Here is a 13,234-nt window from a genome sequence, read left to right as displayed (position 1 = left end):
CTGAAGGTACCTCGGGTCTTTGTGGAACATGCCACAGGACCCCGATTTTGAGGGCCAACAAGACTGTTCAGGCTTTCAGGAGGATCCACTGAACTAATATCAACTGGAAATGAACCCGCCATTGCTAAGACACTTTTGGATATGCAAGAATAAAGAGAGAAAACAACAGCACCACCTACATTAACCTAGCAGTTTTCACTATACATCTTAACACTTGCCCTCCCCTCCCTCCACTTTTTTAGGCTTTTCCACAACAAATTACAATAATTAAGTGAAAATTTTATCTGAATATATTTTTTCCCAACTACTTTTTTTTTTTAAGATGACTGGTAAGGGGATCTTAACCCTTGACTTGGAGTTGTCAGCACCACGCTCTCCCAAGTGAGCTAACCAGCTATCCCTATATAGGGATCTGAACTCGTGGCCTTGGCGTTATCAGCACCACACTCTCCCAAGTGAGCCACGGGCCAGCCCTTTTTTCCTCACCACTTCCTACACAAATAGGCCGTAACTGCTGAAAACATTTCAAAAACAAACTGCTTGATGTAGGTCTATTATTTAGTTACAACTAGAGATAAAATCACGTTTGCATTCTACTTGTATCAAATTTATTCCAAAATAAAAACATACTGGTGAAGGTGGGGGGAGAAGGTCAAGGAAGAAAGGTTTCTAGAAGAGCAAAGAGACCTACCTCTAAATGCATATTAATTAATCAGAAGTCATCACATTATGTTCTGTAGTGTACTTTACTTAGTCGCTACAGTCCTTTATAATCTGATTCTGATTCTTCAGGCATTAGAGGGATCAATCACAATATCCTAGCACGTATCACTAAGAGAACATCTGCTTTTACCATATGCTCATTGACTGCTGAAAAAACACCTTTTTCAGTTTTTATTCCACTGTTTTTTAAAAAAAGCCAAATATAAATGTGTGACACAGATATATATTATAGGTCTCTTTGAGATAAATTAGATGTACATCGGTCATCAAAACTGAGTTGAAAGGAATTGGACAGGCAGAATAAAATAAGCACGTGCCTCAGAACCAGACAGATCTGGATCTAATACCAGCTCTGCCACTAACCACTGACCTTGAACAAGTGACTCAACCTACCTAAGCCTCAGTTTGTTCATGTGTAAAATAGGGACAATAAAAGAACGTACTTTTTCTGGAAACATTGCTCTATCTATGTACTATAGTTGACAAATATATAAATATTCCATTCAATCACTGTACCCCCCAAAAAACCACAACTGCCTTTTGCATATAAGGCATCAACTATTTCCAGAAAAGAATCTAAGAAACCAAATATTCATCAAATATCTACAACAAAACTACTTAAAACTAATCTCAGTCAAAACTAAGCTGTACAAATATTTTTTACTTATCTTTTCCCCAATGCCATATAACACTCCAAATTCTAGGTAGTGACTACCTAACACCCTTCCCAACCCAATCTCCCACTCCACTTTGCTGGAAGAACCCAAATTTGGTTTTGGTGTCTACCCTCTCTTTGCTCTCTCCTGCCCCCAGGGGGAATTGCCATGGTTATCTAAGGTAGTCATAATTCTTCCCCTTGCAGGTGACTGGAAGAGACATCACCTGCTCTTGGCCAATGGGGACCAGAAGTTTGCTGGCGGGGGGCATCTAGTAGAGATTTCCCCTCATAATAAAAACTGCCTGGGAGGAGGTTCAGCTTTTCTTCCAATTGCCTGTTTTCATGTGATGACTGAAACCAAGGCAGCCAGCCATTTTGAGGCTCAGAGAACAACTCTGAGAATAAAGACAATAAGCAGAAAGAACAGTGAAATGGAAAGAATTTGTGTCTTTAATGACATAGCTGAGCCACTGAACTAACAAACACAGAAGTATCCTGCCTCGGGACCTCTTGTGAGTTAACAAGCTTCTTACTGTCAAAGCTACTTTTAGTCGGGTCTTTTCTAGTTATAACAAAAATAACGACCACAGATGCCTGGGCATTAAGTTTCATCTTTTCTAAATTTCCTTCTTAGGGAACTAGTATTCTTTTTCTTCTTCTGGTAAAATAACATGAAGTTATTTACTTATCCAAATAGTAATTACCAATGCTATTAGATTCTCAGATGATGCCTGCAGATAGGAAAATAGAAAGTTTGTCTGATCAGGGAGCATGTCATGATAGAACCCCTGGAAGAAAGCATCCAAGGGATAGTTTGTAAAATTCCTACCATGCCCCCATTATATAGATCTACGTGGACGGCAACTGTCTAAAACTGTCCTTGTAAAGCACAGCATACTATAAACCCTTATAATTAGATATGGGAGAATGAGAAGAGGTTTAGAGATCACCTTTCCCCAGTCCATCATTTCAAAGATGAGGGAACAGATGTTGAGGTTAAATAATCCTCCCCAAGTTTTACCACCATTAGCTGGTCCCCAGAGTCAACACTAGTTTGTAATACATTACTAATCTCTAAGACACTGCCTTGGAGTTTATCTAAATATGAAAATTTCCTCAAAGTTGTTTGCCAGATTATTAAAAAAATTTTTTGTCTATATCATGGAAAAGCCTAAAAATTATCTGAATATCCCAGGAGACTCTGAGGTTCTTGTGGGCAGGGACTGGATGTTAATCATCCCTGCATTTCCCATGGTTAGCCCATACTGGATGTATGGTCAGCACTTTGGTGTCTATGGATGTGATGAAAAGAGAACACAGAATGTAATGATTAGCTTGTTAAAAGAAATGCTATGCTTGGTTGTGCTTAACTTACAAAAAGTATTTATTAATCTCATGAAACTTACCTGACCTGATATGTTCATCTTATTAGATGAACTTACTTAAACTGTAAAAATCTGTAAAAATCTTTTCTGTCTCTGAGCCAACTGAAGATAGCACACATCATAAGGATTCTGGTGAAGACAATTTCGATAAAATACCCTGCCCCTCTGAAAGAGTGGTATCTTGGCTATGTTAACTGAAGCGAGCACTGCGATGGTGAGTAAAAACATCTGCTAGGATCACTTGCTGATGCTCTGTGCAGCTTAGGAACTTTGTGGAGTATCTTAAGCAAATTTTCGAACCTTAAGGGAGCATCCCCTGATTTAAGCTGGCAAGACCACTAATGCAAACCTAAAGAAAACAAATATTATAAGGTAAGTCTGCTAGAAATCATATGGTCTGCTTCAAAGTCTTGTATTAACTGTCAAAGGTTTGACAAGTTCCAGAAACAGGGAAGGCAGAAAATAGTTTTAAAAACCATTTTAACTCTACAGAAAAAGGTACAAATATGACCTGAAAAATAACTGAGTAAAGACAAAGGGTAGTTCAGGTGCATGCCATCTAAACAGAAATCCTCATTTGCAACAGAGAGGAGAGGCCTTCAGTGGGTCTGAGCTGAGCACAAAGGAGGTAACCCAGGACTCAGCCAGTTTTTCTTAAACTGTAAGTTTTTCCGTAAGTTTAAGAAAAGCTTACTTGACCTGATATGTTCATCTTATTAGAGAATTTATGAGACTAATAAAAACCTTTTATAAATTAAGCACAACCAAGCATAGCATTTCTTTTAACAAGCTAATCATTACATTGTGTGTTCTCTTTTCATCACATCCATAGACACCAAAGTGCTGACCATACATGCAGTATGGGCTAACCATGGGAAATGCAGGGATGATTAACACCCAGTCCCTGCCCACAAGAACCTCAGAGTCTCCTGGGATGTTCAGATAATTTTTAGGCTTTTCCATGATATAGAATTTTTTTTTTTTTTTAATATTCTGGCAAACAACTTTGAGGAAATTTTCATATTTAGACATATGGGGAACACTCATGTAATAGCCATGAGGAACACTCTAATTTTACTCTAAAAGCCAGTAAATACTATTGTCACATTGTCAGGACTACGTAGAACTCTGGGGGTTTACTCACAGGAGAAATGAGCTAAAGTCAGGGACAGCCGGCACAGCAGGGTGAGGTGTTGGCACTGAAAACAGGGTGGGCAAAAGTCTAGTCTACGTACTGAACAGTGAGTCTCTTCCTTCCTCTCTCCATTCAACTACCAACCAGGAAATTAGAGGATTTCTTTCAGGAGAAATCGACTATCCCAAGAGAAAAGACTCTCCAACACTGATATTTAGAGATCTCTCAATGAAAGTCAGCCAGCACTTTTATACAAACATTTTGCATTTGTGCCATGATGTGAAAAAAATTAAGCCAGGAGTTAAGTAAGCTATACCTGTAGGAAAACAGGCCAGAGCCAAGTGGTAATTGAGAGTGGAGACTTTAGCATAAAGCTGGAAAATCCCAAAGACATCTTCAAAAGGGAAATTAAAAAAAGATCTCTCCATCATAGGGATATAGTATGTCTTGGTCTTGGCTCTGCATAGAGCATAAAAGAGAAAAAGGTCTCCCACAAGTATTCATACCTATGGCCCTGTAGTCACAGAGATTTGGAAGTGGAATTCAAACTAACTGTGTAACCCAAAAGACCCTAAACCGAGCTTTTAGGTTATAATGCCTTTGTTTGGTAGTATTCAAGGCAGTTGGCAGAAGAAATACAAATCCTCTCATGAGTAATGTATTTCACATGAGAGCTCAAAGTATTTGCACAAAGTGCCAAGAAAGAGAAGCACAGTCTTTGAATCACAAAACACAAGAGAAAATAAACCACCATTAGCAAAAGTTGTAGAAACAAAAACTGCAAGGTGAGACCAACAAAGACTACAGACAAAGGAATGATCAGTTTTGAGGTATAAAATAGGTATATCTAATATGATAAAATAAAATAAATAAATACAGAAGATATTGAAAATATAATAAAGTCACAAGCAACTATCAAAATTAGTCAGGTATATTTGAGAAAGAACCAGATAGAATTTCTAGGAAAGAAACCTATAATATGAAAGCAAAATTTAAAAACTTTAAAAACAGGCTAATTAGTAGACTAGACACAGCTTAAGACAGAATTAGTGAACTGAAAGACAGAGATGAAAAAATTATGCAGAAAACATTTCGGAGACAATATGATGGAATATATGCAAGAGAGGTTAAGAGACATGGCAGGTAGGGTGAGAAGGTCTAATATACATCTAATCAGAGTTCCATAAGAAGAAAAGTAGATAAAAGGGAGAAAAGAAAAATTCAAAGAGATTGTGACTGGGAATTTTCTAGAGTTTATTAAAAACATCAGTTTTCTGACTCAGGAAGTCCAGTGAAACTCTAAGTCAGAGCAATAAAAAGTAATCTACAAATAAATAAATAAGAAATAAATAGTAGACAAAATGTAGAACCCCAAAGGCATAGAGAAGATCTGCAAAACAACCAGAGAGAAGAAACATTACCTATAGGGGAACAACAATGAGAATGTCAGCTAATTTTTCAATATCTCGTCTTTATTATTTCCTTCTATCACTTATGTTGGGTTTACTTTGCTCTTCCTTTTGTAGTTTCTTCACAGAGAAGCCTCAATTTTAGAACTTTATTCTTATCTAATACAAGCAGTTAATGCTACCAATCCTCAAGGAAGTGCTTTAGCTTTATCTCACAAATGTTGACATGTTGTGTTATTTTCACTCAATCCAAAATATTTTTTAACTTTTCTTGTGACTTCTTGTTTAATTCATGGGCTATTTGTTTAATTTCCAAATATTTTAGATGTACCAGGTATCTTTCTATTGATTTCTGTTTAATCCCACTGTAGCCAGAAAACATATTCTGTTATGATTTCAATCTTTTTAAATTTAAGGATACTTGTTTTATGGCCCAGAATATGGTCTAATTTGTGAAGGTTTTATGTGCACTTGAATAGAACGAGAATTCCACTCTCGATGGAAGCAGTGTTTTATAAATGTCCTTCAGGCCAGGTTGGTTCCAGTGTTGTTCAGGTCTTCTGTATCCTTTCTGATTTTCTGTACACTTGTCCTATCAATTACTGAGAGAACTGTTGAAATCTCCAACTATCACTCTGAATATGTCTATTTCTCCTTTCTATTCTCTCAGTTTTTACTTCATTGATTTTCAAGCTCTATTATTACGAGTATAAACATTTAGGACTGTTAAGTCTTCTTTATTATCATGAAAATTCCCTCTTTATCCCTGGTAATATTTCTTGATCTGAAGCCTACTTTGATATTATAACCATCCAGATTTCTTTTGATGGGTTGTCAACATAGCATATCTTTTTCCATCCTTCTACTCTAAAAAAAATGTGGTAAAATATATTTAACATAAAACTTACTATCTTGACCATTTTTAAATGTACAGTTCAGTAGTATTAAATACATTCACATCATTGTGAACCAATCACCAGAATTTTTTCATCTTGCAAAACTGAAACTCTACAGCCATTTAACAACTCCCCATTGCCCCCAGCTCTAGCCCCCAGCAACCACCACTCTACTTTCTGTCTCTATGAATTTGACTACTGTAAATACAGCATATTAGTGGAACCATACAGTATGTATGTTTTTATGGCTGGCTCATTTCTCTTAGCATAGCATCCTCAGGTCCCATTCATGTTGTAGCATGTATAAGAATTTCCTTCCTTTTTAAGGCTGCATAATATTCCATTGGATGTATATACTACATTTTGTTTATCCATTCATACACTGATGCACGCTTGGATTGCTTCCACCTTTTGGCTACTGTGAATAATACTGCTATGAACATAAGTGTACAAATATGTCTTCAACACCCTACTTTCAATTCCATCCTTTTACTTTTAACAAATCTGGGTCCTTATATTTAAAGTGGTTTCCTGTAGACAGCATATACCAGGTCTTGCTTTTCTATCCAATCTGACCATCTCTACCTTTTAATTGGGAGTGTTCAGACCATTTCTATTTAATGTAATCATCAATGTGGCTGAATTTAATTCTATCACATCACTATTTGTTTTTTATTTTCCCATCTATTTTTGCTCATTTTCCTCTCCTTTCCTGCTCATTGTTGAATTAACTATTGTTTTATGATTCCATTATAGCTCCTTAATTGGTTTATTAGATGTACCCCTTTTTTTGGCAGTGGGTTTGCAGTATATATCTTTAACTTACTACAAGCTACCTTCGAATTACAATTTCACAGATAATATAAAGACTTGACAATATTATTATTCCATCCTTCACTCTCCACTCACCACACCCCATCCTTTGTACTACTGTGTCATACATTTTACTTTTCTACCTGTTACAACCCCACAAAACACTGTCATTATTACTGCTTCAAAGAGTCACTTATTTTTAAAAGATATTTTTTAAATGAGGAAAAAGTCTTTTTAAAAAAAATCCTTCATATTTTGCACTTATTTACCATTACTGGTGCTCTCCATTCCTTTGTATTGATACAAATTTTCATCTGGTGTCCCTTTCCTTCTGCTTGAAGAACTTCCTTTGACATTTCTTATACAGTATGTCTGCTGGTGATGAATTCCTTCAGCTTTTTGTTTTGTTTTCATGTTTGAAAAATATTTTTGCTAGGCCCAGAATTCTACCTTGATCATTGTTTTCTTCAGCAGTCCAAAAATCCTGATTCCAATTGTCTTCTGGCCTGTTTGATTTCTGAAGAGAAGTCTGATGTCGCGCCTACCTTTGCTCCTCTATAATGCCTCTCTTTTTTTCCTGACAACTTTTAAGATTTTTCTTTATTAGTTGTCTTAAGCAATTTGATTATTATGTGCCTTAGTGTGGTTTTCTTTGTTTCTTCTACTTAGGGCTTGTTGAATTTGTATTTGTGGGTTTGTTTTTCATCAAATTTATAAAAATTTTGGCTATTTCTTTAAGTATTTTTTTTCTTTCCACTTTCCTTATCAGATGCTAATTAGATTGCTTGATATTATCTACTGGCTCACTGAATAAAGCTCTGGTGAACTTTTCCCCCAGTCTTTCTTTCCCTTCATGATTCATTTTGGATAGTTTCTACTGCTAGGTCTTCAAGTTTACTGATCTTTGCTTCTGCAGTGTCTAAGGTGTTGTTAATACTATCCAAATTTTTTTTTTCAATGTCTATAAGTTCCATTTTGAACTGTTTTATATATCTATTTCTTTTCTTATTATGTTCAACCTTTCCTTTACATCCTTATGTTTATTTATAAGATTATAATACTTACTTAATATCCTTGTTTATGAATTCCATCGCCTCTGTCATTTCCAGGTTTCTTTCTATTGATTGATTTTTCCTGGTTATGTGTCTCTTTTTCCCACTCCTTTGTACACCTAGTAATCTTTGATTGGTGCCAGACATTGCAAAACTTACATTTTTAGGTATGTGCTAGATTTCATTGTATTCTTGTAAAGGGTGTTGGAGTTTGTTGTGGCATGCAGCTAAATTACTTTTGGATTAGTTTGATTCTTCAAAGGCTTCCTTTTAAACTTTATTATGTTGGGTCCATAGCATCCTTTATTCTGGTACTAATTTAGCCCCTCTACTAAGGCATGACCATTCTGAGCACGCCAACCAATGTCCTGTGTGTATTATGAGTCTCTTCACTCTGGCTTTTAGGAACATAAACTATTCTCAGCCTGGTGTGAACTCCAGGCATTGTGCAAACTCCTGCTTTCAGGTGGTTCTTTCCCTGGTCTCAGTTTTCTCCGATGCATGCATAAATCTATACTCAGCCACAGACTCAAGGGGACCCCACTCCAAATCTCTGAAGGGCTTGTGTGTATGCGTAGGTGCTCCCTCCCTCTCCCTCCCTCCCCGTCCCCCACCCCGACACACACCATCATTTCTTCTTCTCTGGTTCTCTCCCTCATAAATCCTAGCCAACTTGGCCTCCTCAACTTGATTTCTCCCTCCTCAATTCAGTGAGTCAGCTGTGCTGTTTCCATTTTCCCTCCTTGCACTGCAGTCCGGAAACTGTCTCAAGGCAGTAAACTGAGGCAATCATAAGTCTCACCTTATTTTTTCCCATTCTTTCAGAGATCACAGTGCTGCACAATCTATTTTCCAATGTCTTGAAAACTACTTTTCTTTGCTTTTTTTTCTAGTTTGTTTTCAGCAGGAGAGTAACTCCCCTAGCACTTCAAGAGCAGAAGAAAAATTGTCTAAGGCTTCTTCAGATGTTATGCCTATTTGTAAATCTCATGCCATCACTCACAACCCTATTCCCATTCACAATCCAAATTAGTGGACTGAGGTATCTGAGGCATATTATGTAATTTGAGAGACAGACAGACAGAATAGGAACAAGTAATGAGCCTGATGCTGTGGTAGAGAACATGCTGTCTAGTAACCTGGGTTCTAGCCCCAATTCAGTCACTAATTGGGTATGTGCTTTTAGTAATTTAACATTACAATGCCTCAGTTTCCTCACCAATATAACAGTTTCCTTACCACATTTAACAACTGTGGAATAAGACTATGGATGTTTCCTCAACAAAACAGGGCAAAGCTATGACTGGCTGAATTACTGAGAACACTTTCTATCCCAGAAGAACCAAACCGGTACTAAACTATGAAATTTCTGCCATGCCACAGTTATAGTTAAAATAGCATAGCCAAAACACAATATTAACCACAATGTTAGATTCTGTGATAAATTCCAAATAAAAGTTATTTTTCTTCTGTACTTTCTACAGAAGAAGAAACCAAAACCATTTCTTGTTCACCAAGCCTATTAATTATTCAAACAAACACTTACTTTCAATTTTTTCTAAAGTATCCATAGAAAATAATTTCCTCTTTTATTATCAATAAGATAATATCAACTTTTTCCTGCTGATTGCTTGTCTTATAGAGTATCTCAATACAGAATCTAGTTCACTAGATTTATTTCCTTGGGCAATTAAAGAAGAATCTTTCACATCTGACAAAGCCATTTCCTAATTCTACTTGGGCTAAAAGAGCCACACTATTAGTAAACTACATGTTAGTGGTTGTTTGGTGGCAACATTTACTCGGGTCAGATTCTTTTCCACACATTTTCTTGTGTTCTTCCTAGACCAGTCCTTTAATTGCCCTCTCCCTCCCTTTCTCTGTTTCTCTCTCTGACACAGCTCAGTATTCTTTCCTGTACCCAAAGAAGTGACAGAGCACTAAACTGCAGAGCATAGTGCCGTGGGCAGGATTGGAATCAGCCATTACCTGGTGAGATCCAGAAGGCAGATTCTTTACTAGACCCTCTGTGTTGGAGGGGGACTTCCGTGGAGCCTGCTTAATCGGTGACAAACTCTCTGATGCACTGCAGTTGATGAATTGGCAATTTGGAGAACAAATGTAAAAAAAAAAAAAAAAAAAAATTAAAATAAATGGAAACAAAAATATAGAAATGCAAGTGATGGCAAGATGAAGCAGCAAATGCATAAAAACAAATGACAACAAAAAAATGGGTATCAAATGATCATATATCTTAAAGCTCTTCTCTATCCCTCACTCTTTCTTCTAAGTCAGTGAACCTATCAGTGGGGGAGGCACAGAAACCAATGTGGCACAACCTCTTCACCGCAGTTTATGTAACGGTATTGAGATTTTGGTCACTGTGCACATTTATCCTTTTGCTGCTGCATTGTCTTTTCCCCTTGCCCTCAACATTCCTTTGGGATAAAGGTTTAAGGAAGTGAGCTATATCTTCTTAATGGCTTAATGGCTATTCCCTTTTGTTATCATCAAAGGCAAACCTCTTCTGAATGTATTTTAAAAATTACAGATATACATCCAGGCTCGTAGTCTTGGCTCATCTCATTCCTTCCATCCCCTACTTCCCCATATTTTATTTCCCTACCAATTCCACAACTAAACCAAAAACCTCCCAGGAAGTCATGAATGATGAGCAATTATGGAATGCCACATCACACAGGCTGAACTTTTTCAGGGGCATAGTGCTTTAACAAGTACTATTTCATAAATAAATCAGGGAAAATGGAATGGCAGGAAGTAACTCATTACGGATTTCCTAATGAGATGTGGTATCAGTATAGCTTTAATCCTTTATGTTATATATTTTTAAAAACCAGAGGAATTTGAGGAGGATCACCTTTAAAGTGGCATTACTAAGACCAAAGTATACCATGCATTCTGCAAACTCTGCCTTCTCTGAAATGGGAGTCTACATGCCCCATACCAAAATGGTTTGATTGGGCTGGTTGGTTAGCTCAGTTGGTCAGAGTGCCATCTTGTAACATCAAAGTCAGGGGTTTGGATCCCTATACCAGCCACCACCAAAAAAGAAAAATGAAAAAAAAATAAAATAAAATAAGAATGGTTTGATTATTCTAACACAAAGAGGGTCTCAATCACTGATAATACAATTCATGTATGAAAAGCAAAAACTAACACACACACACACACACACACACACACACACACACACACACAGGTATTTTACATGAAGAGCATATATATTCAGATGATCATAAAACCTCCATGTAAACAGACAATCCAACTTCATCCAGATGGTATGCTCAACATGTTTCTAATACAAACACATGACACATTTGTGGACAAACCATAATAGCTGTTGGGTTAGCTCAGAGCTAGCTGGTTAGTTGTCAACAAGGGAGATGGGCTGAATATGTACACATGAATATTAACAACAACGGGCAATGTGATTAGTTACCATGTGTCTAGTGGGAGTGGAAGAGGAGACCCAGCCCTGTTATAGTCCCAGTGTGTCTTCTATGTCAGCTTTTCTTAAGAAGTGGAAGATAAGCAGGATCTGATCCCAGCACACCAAGGAAGAAAAGGCAGGGTAGGGGGAAAAAAAACCAAAGTAAGAATAGCAGCATTCATCATGCCATGCAGGATTCTAAGGAACACTTCCCTGTCCCTTTATTAACCCAAAAACAGGAACTACAAAGACAGGCATGACACCACCCTGGATTAGTCTCATGTTGAAAACCAACAATCCAGCAATATTTATTCACGAAACACTCACCATCACCATGCAAGGGGGCAGATACAGTCAGCAGAGTAGAAGCATTCCAAGCAATTAATATCTGAATTTAAACACTCAAACTTGTTAAAACACAGCACTCTTAAAAACTCTAGATCAGCAGAGCTCATAGACAGAGGTTCCCACCATCCACCAGCAAGAGAGTTCAGGGCATGCACTCCTCTCCAATCACAGTCCCTTCAGGATGGTTAAAGTTAGATCCGTGCACCTGCAACACTGCCCGTGCTATATCAATTTGAATTCAGCCCTCACTCCCAGTCTTACCACATGAGTTCTACATAGCTCATATGGGTTAGCTCTCCAGCTGGAGTGGGGAAAAGAGAAGGTCCTTCAATTAAACACATACCCTATGCTCAAATGTGTTCCTTTTGAGAATCCCTAAACAAAAAAGACAGTCTACTTTTCTTTATTGCTGGTATATTTTATTGTCAACTGTTAATATCCCAGTTTGGGCGAATCCGAAAGAATAATCAAAGCAACAAGACTGCTTAGGCTTGGGGGGGTGGTGTGGTGAGGGAACTATAAAAAGGAAAAGCCCTGCATTGTCACATCATCACGTTGGGCTGGCGGTGGGGGTAGTTTATTCTTCTTGAATTAACTTGAATTAACTTCTTGATTAGGGGTTTATAGTTACCCAACTGAAAAGAAGAACATCTTATGAGATGATGGTCAAGAAATTCAAATTAAACTTAAACACGTCTGTGGCTTAAGAATACTAATTGTAGATTGGATGGTACTGAAACACAGAACACAGACTGCTGAGTTCATTTCACCAAACCTAAGAAGGAAACTGTAGAACAGGGATTAGTATCGTATTCCACATTTGAGAGCAGGCCACTGATTTCTGCTTGCCCGTGTCAGAACATCTCCTAAGGACACTGCCCAATTCTGACACGAAAGCAAACAGTAGCTAATTCTTCACCATCCTTTTTCCTTAAAAAATTAAGGTTTTTATAAACCTTAATTCCTTCCCTCCACTCCTCCCCTCAAAAACAGTGTTTCTTACCCAGTGTAATCCCGTTTTGAGTTTTTCTTTCTATGGACGACGGCCAGAATCATGCTGATGAGCAGAGTGAGACCCAGCACCACAGCAATAACTATACCTACCACCGCCCCGACTGGAAACACAGGCAAACTCTCTAGAGAGAAAGAACAAAAGAGTTGAGGTACATTGCCACAGAGAGAAGGAATAGAATTTTATTAAACTAGAAAGCAGGTGTCTTCCTTTAGCGGTTACCATACACTCTTTTATTATCCAAATTATGAGATCCTAGTATCTAACTGATGACATACCAACATTAGCTGAAAAAGAATGAACTACAGAGCTAAGCATTTCTACACCCACAATCCCTCTCCATGCTCTAATA

General features: G+C 37.5%; 1 protein-coding gene across 5 annotated transcripts in view; it reads right to left on the bottom strand.

The window, feature by feature from the left end:
• The window catches only part of MPZL1 (myelin protein zero like 1), a 61,947-nt gene that overhangs the window by 4,356 nt on the left and 44,357 nt on the right, over positions 1-13,234 (bottom strand). For 2 of the 5 annotated variants that reach the window (XM_063105158.1, XM_063105159.1), the window contains exons 4-5: positions 12,874-13,006; positions 10,061-10,157 (exon numbers count right to left, since the gene is read on the bottom strand). In XM_063105158.1, coding sequence (XP_062961228.1) covers positions 10,061-10,157; positions 12,874-13,006 — 230 coding nt within the window. The other 3 variants (XM_063105160.1, XM_063105161.1, XM_063105162.1) reach the window with 3 other exon arrangements.

This window comes from Cynocephalus volans, chromosome 8, assembly GCF_027409185.1.
Source record: "Cynocephalus volans isolate mCynVol1 chromosome 8, mCynVol1.pri, whole genome shotgun sequence".
NCBI classification, from domain to species: domain Eukaryota; kingdom Metazoa; phylum Chordata; class Mammalia; order Dermoptera; family Cynocephalidae; genus Cynocephalus; species Cynocephalus volans.
This window is presented reverse-complemented; position numbering and strand designations above follow the sequence as displayed.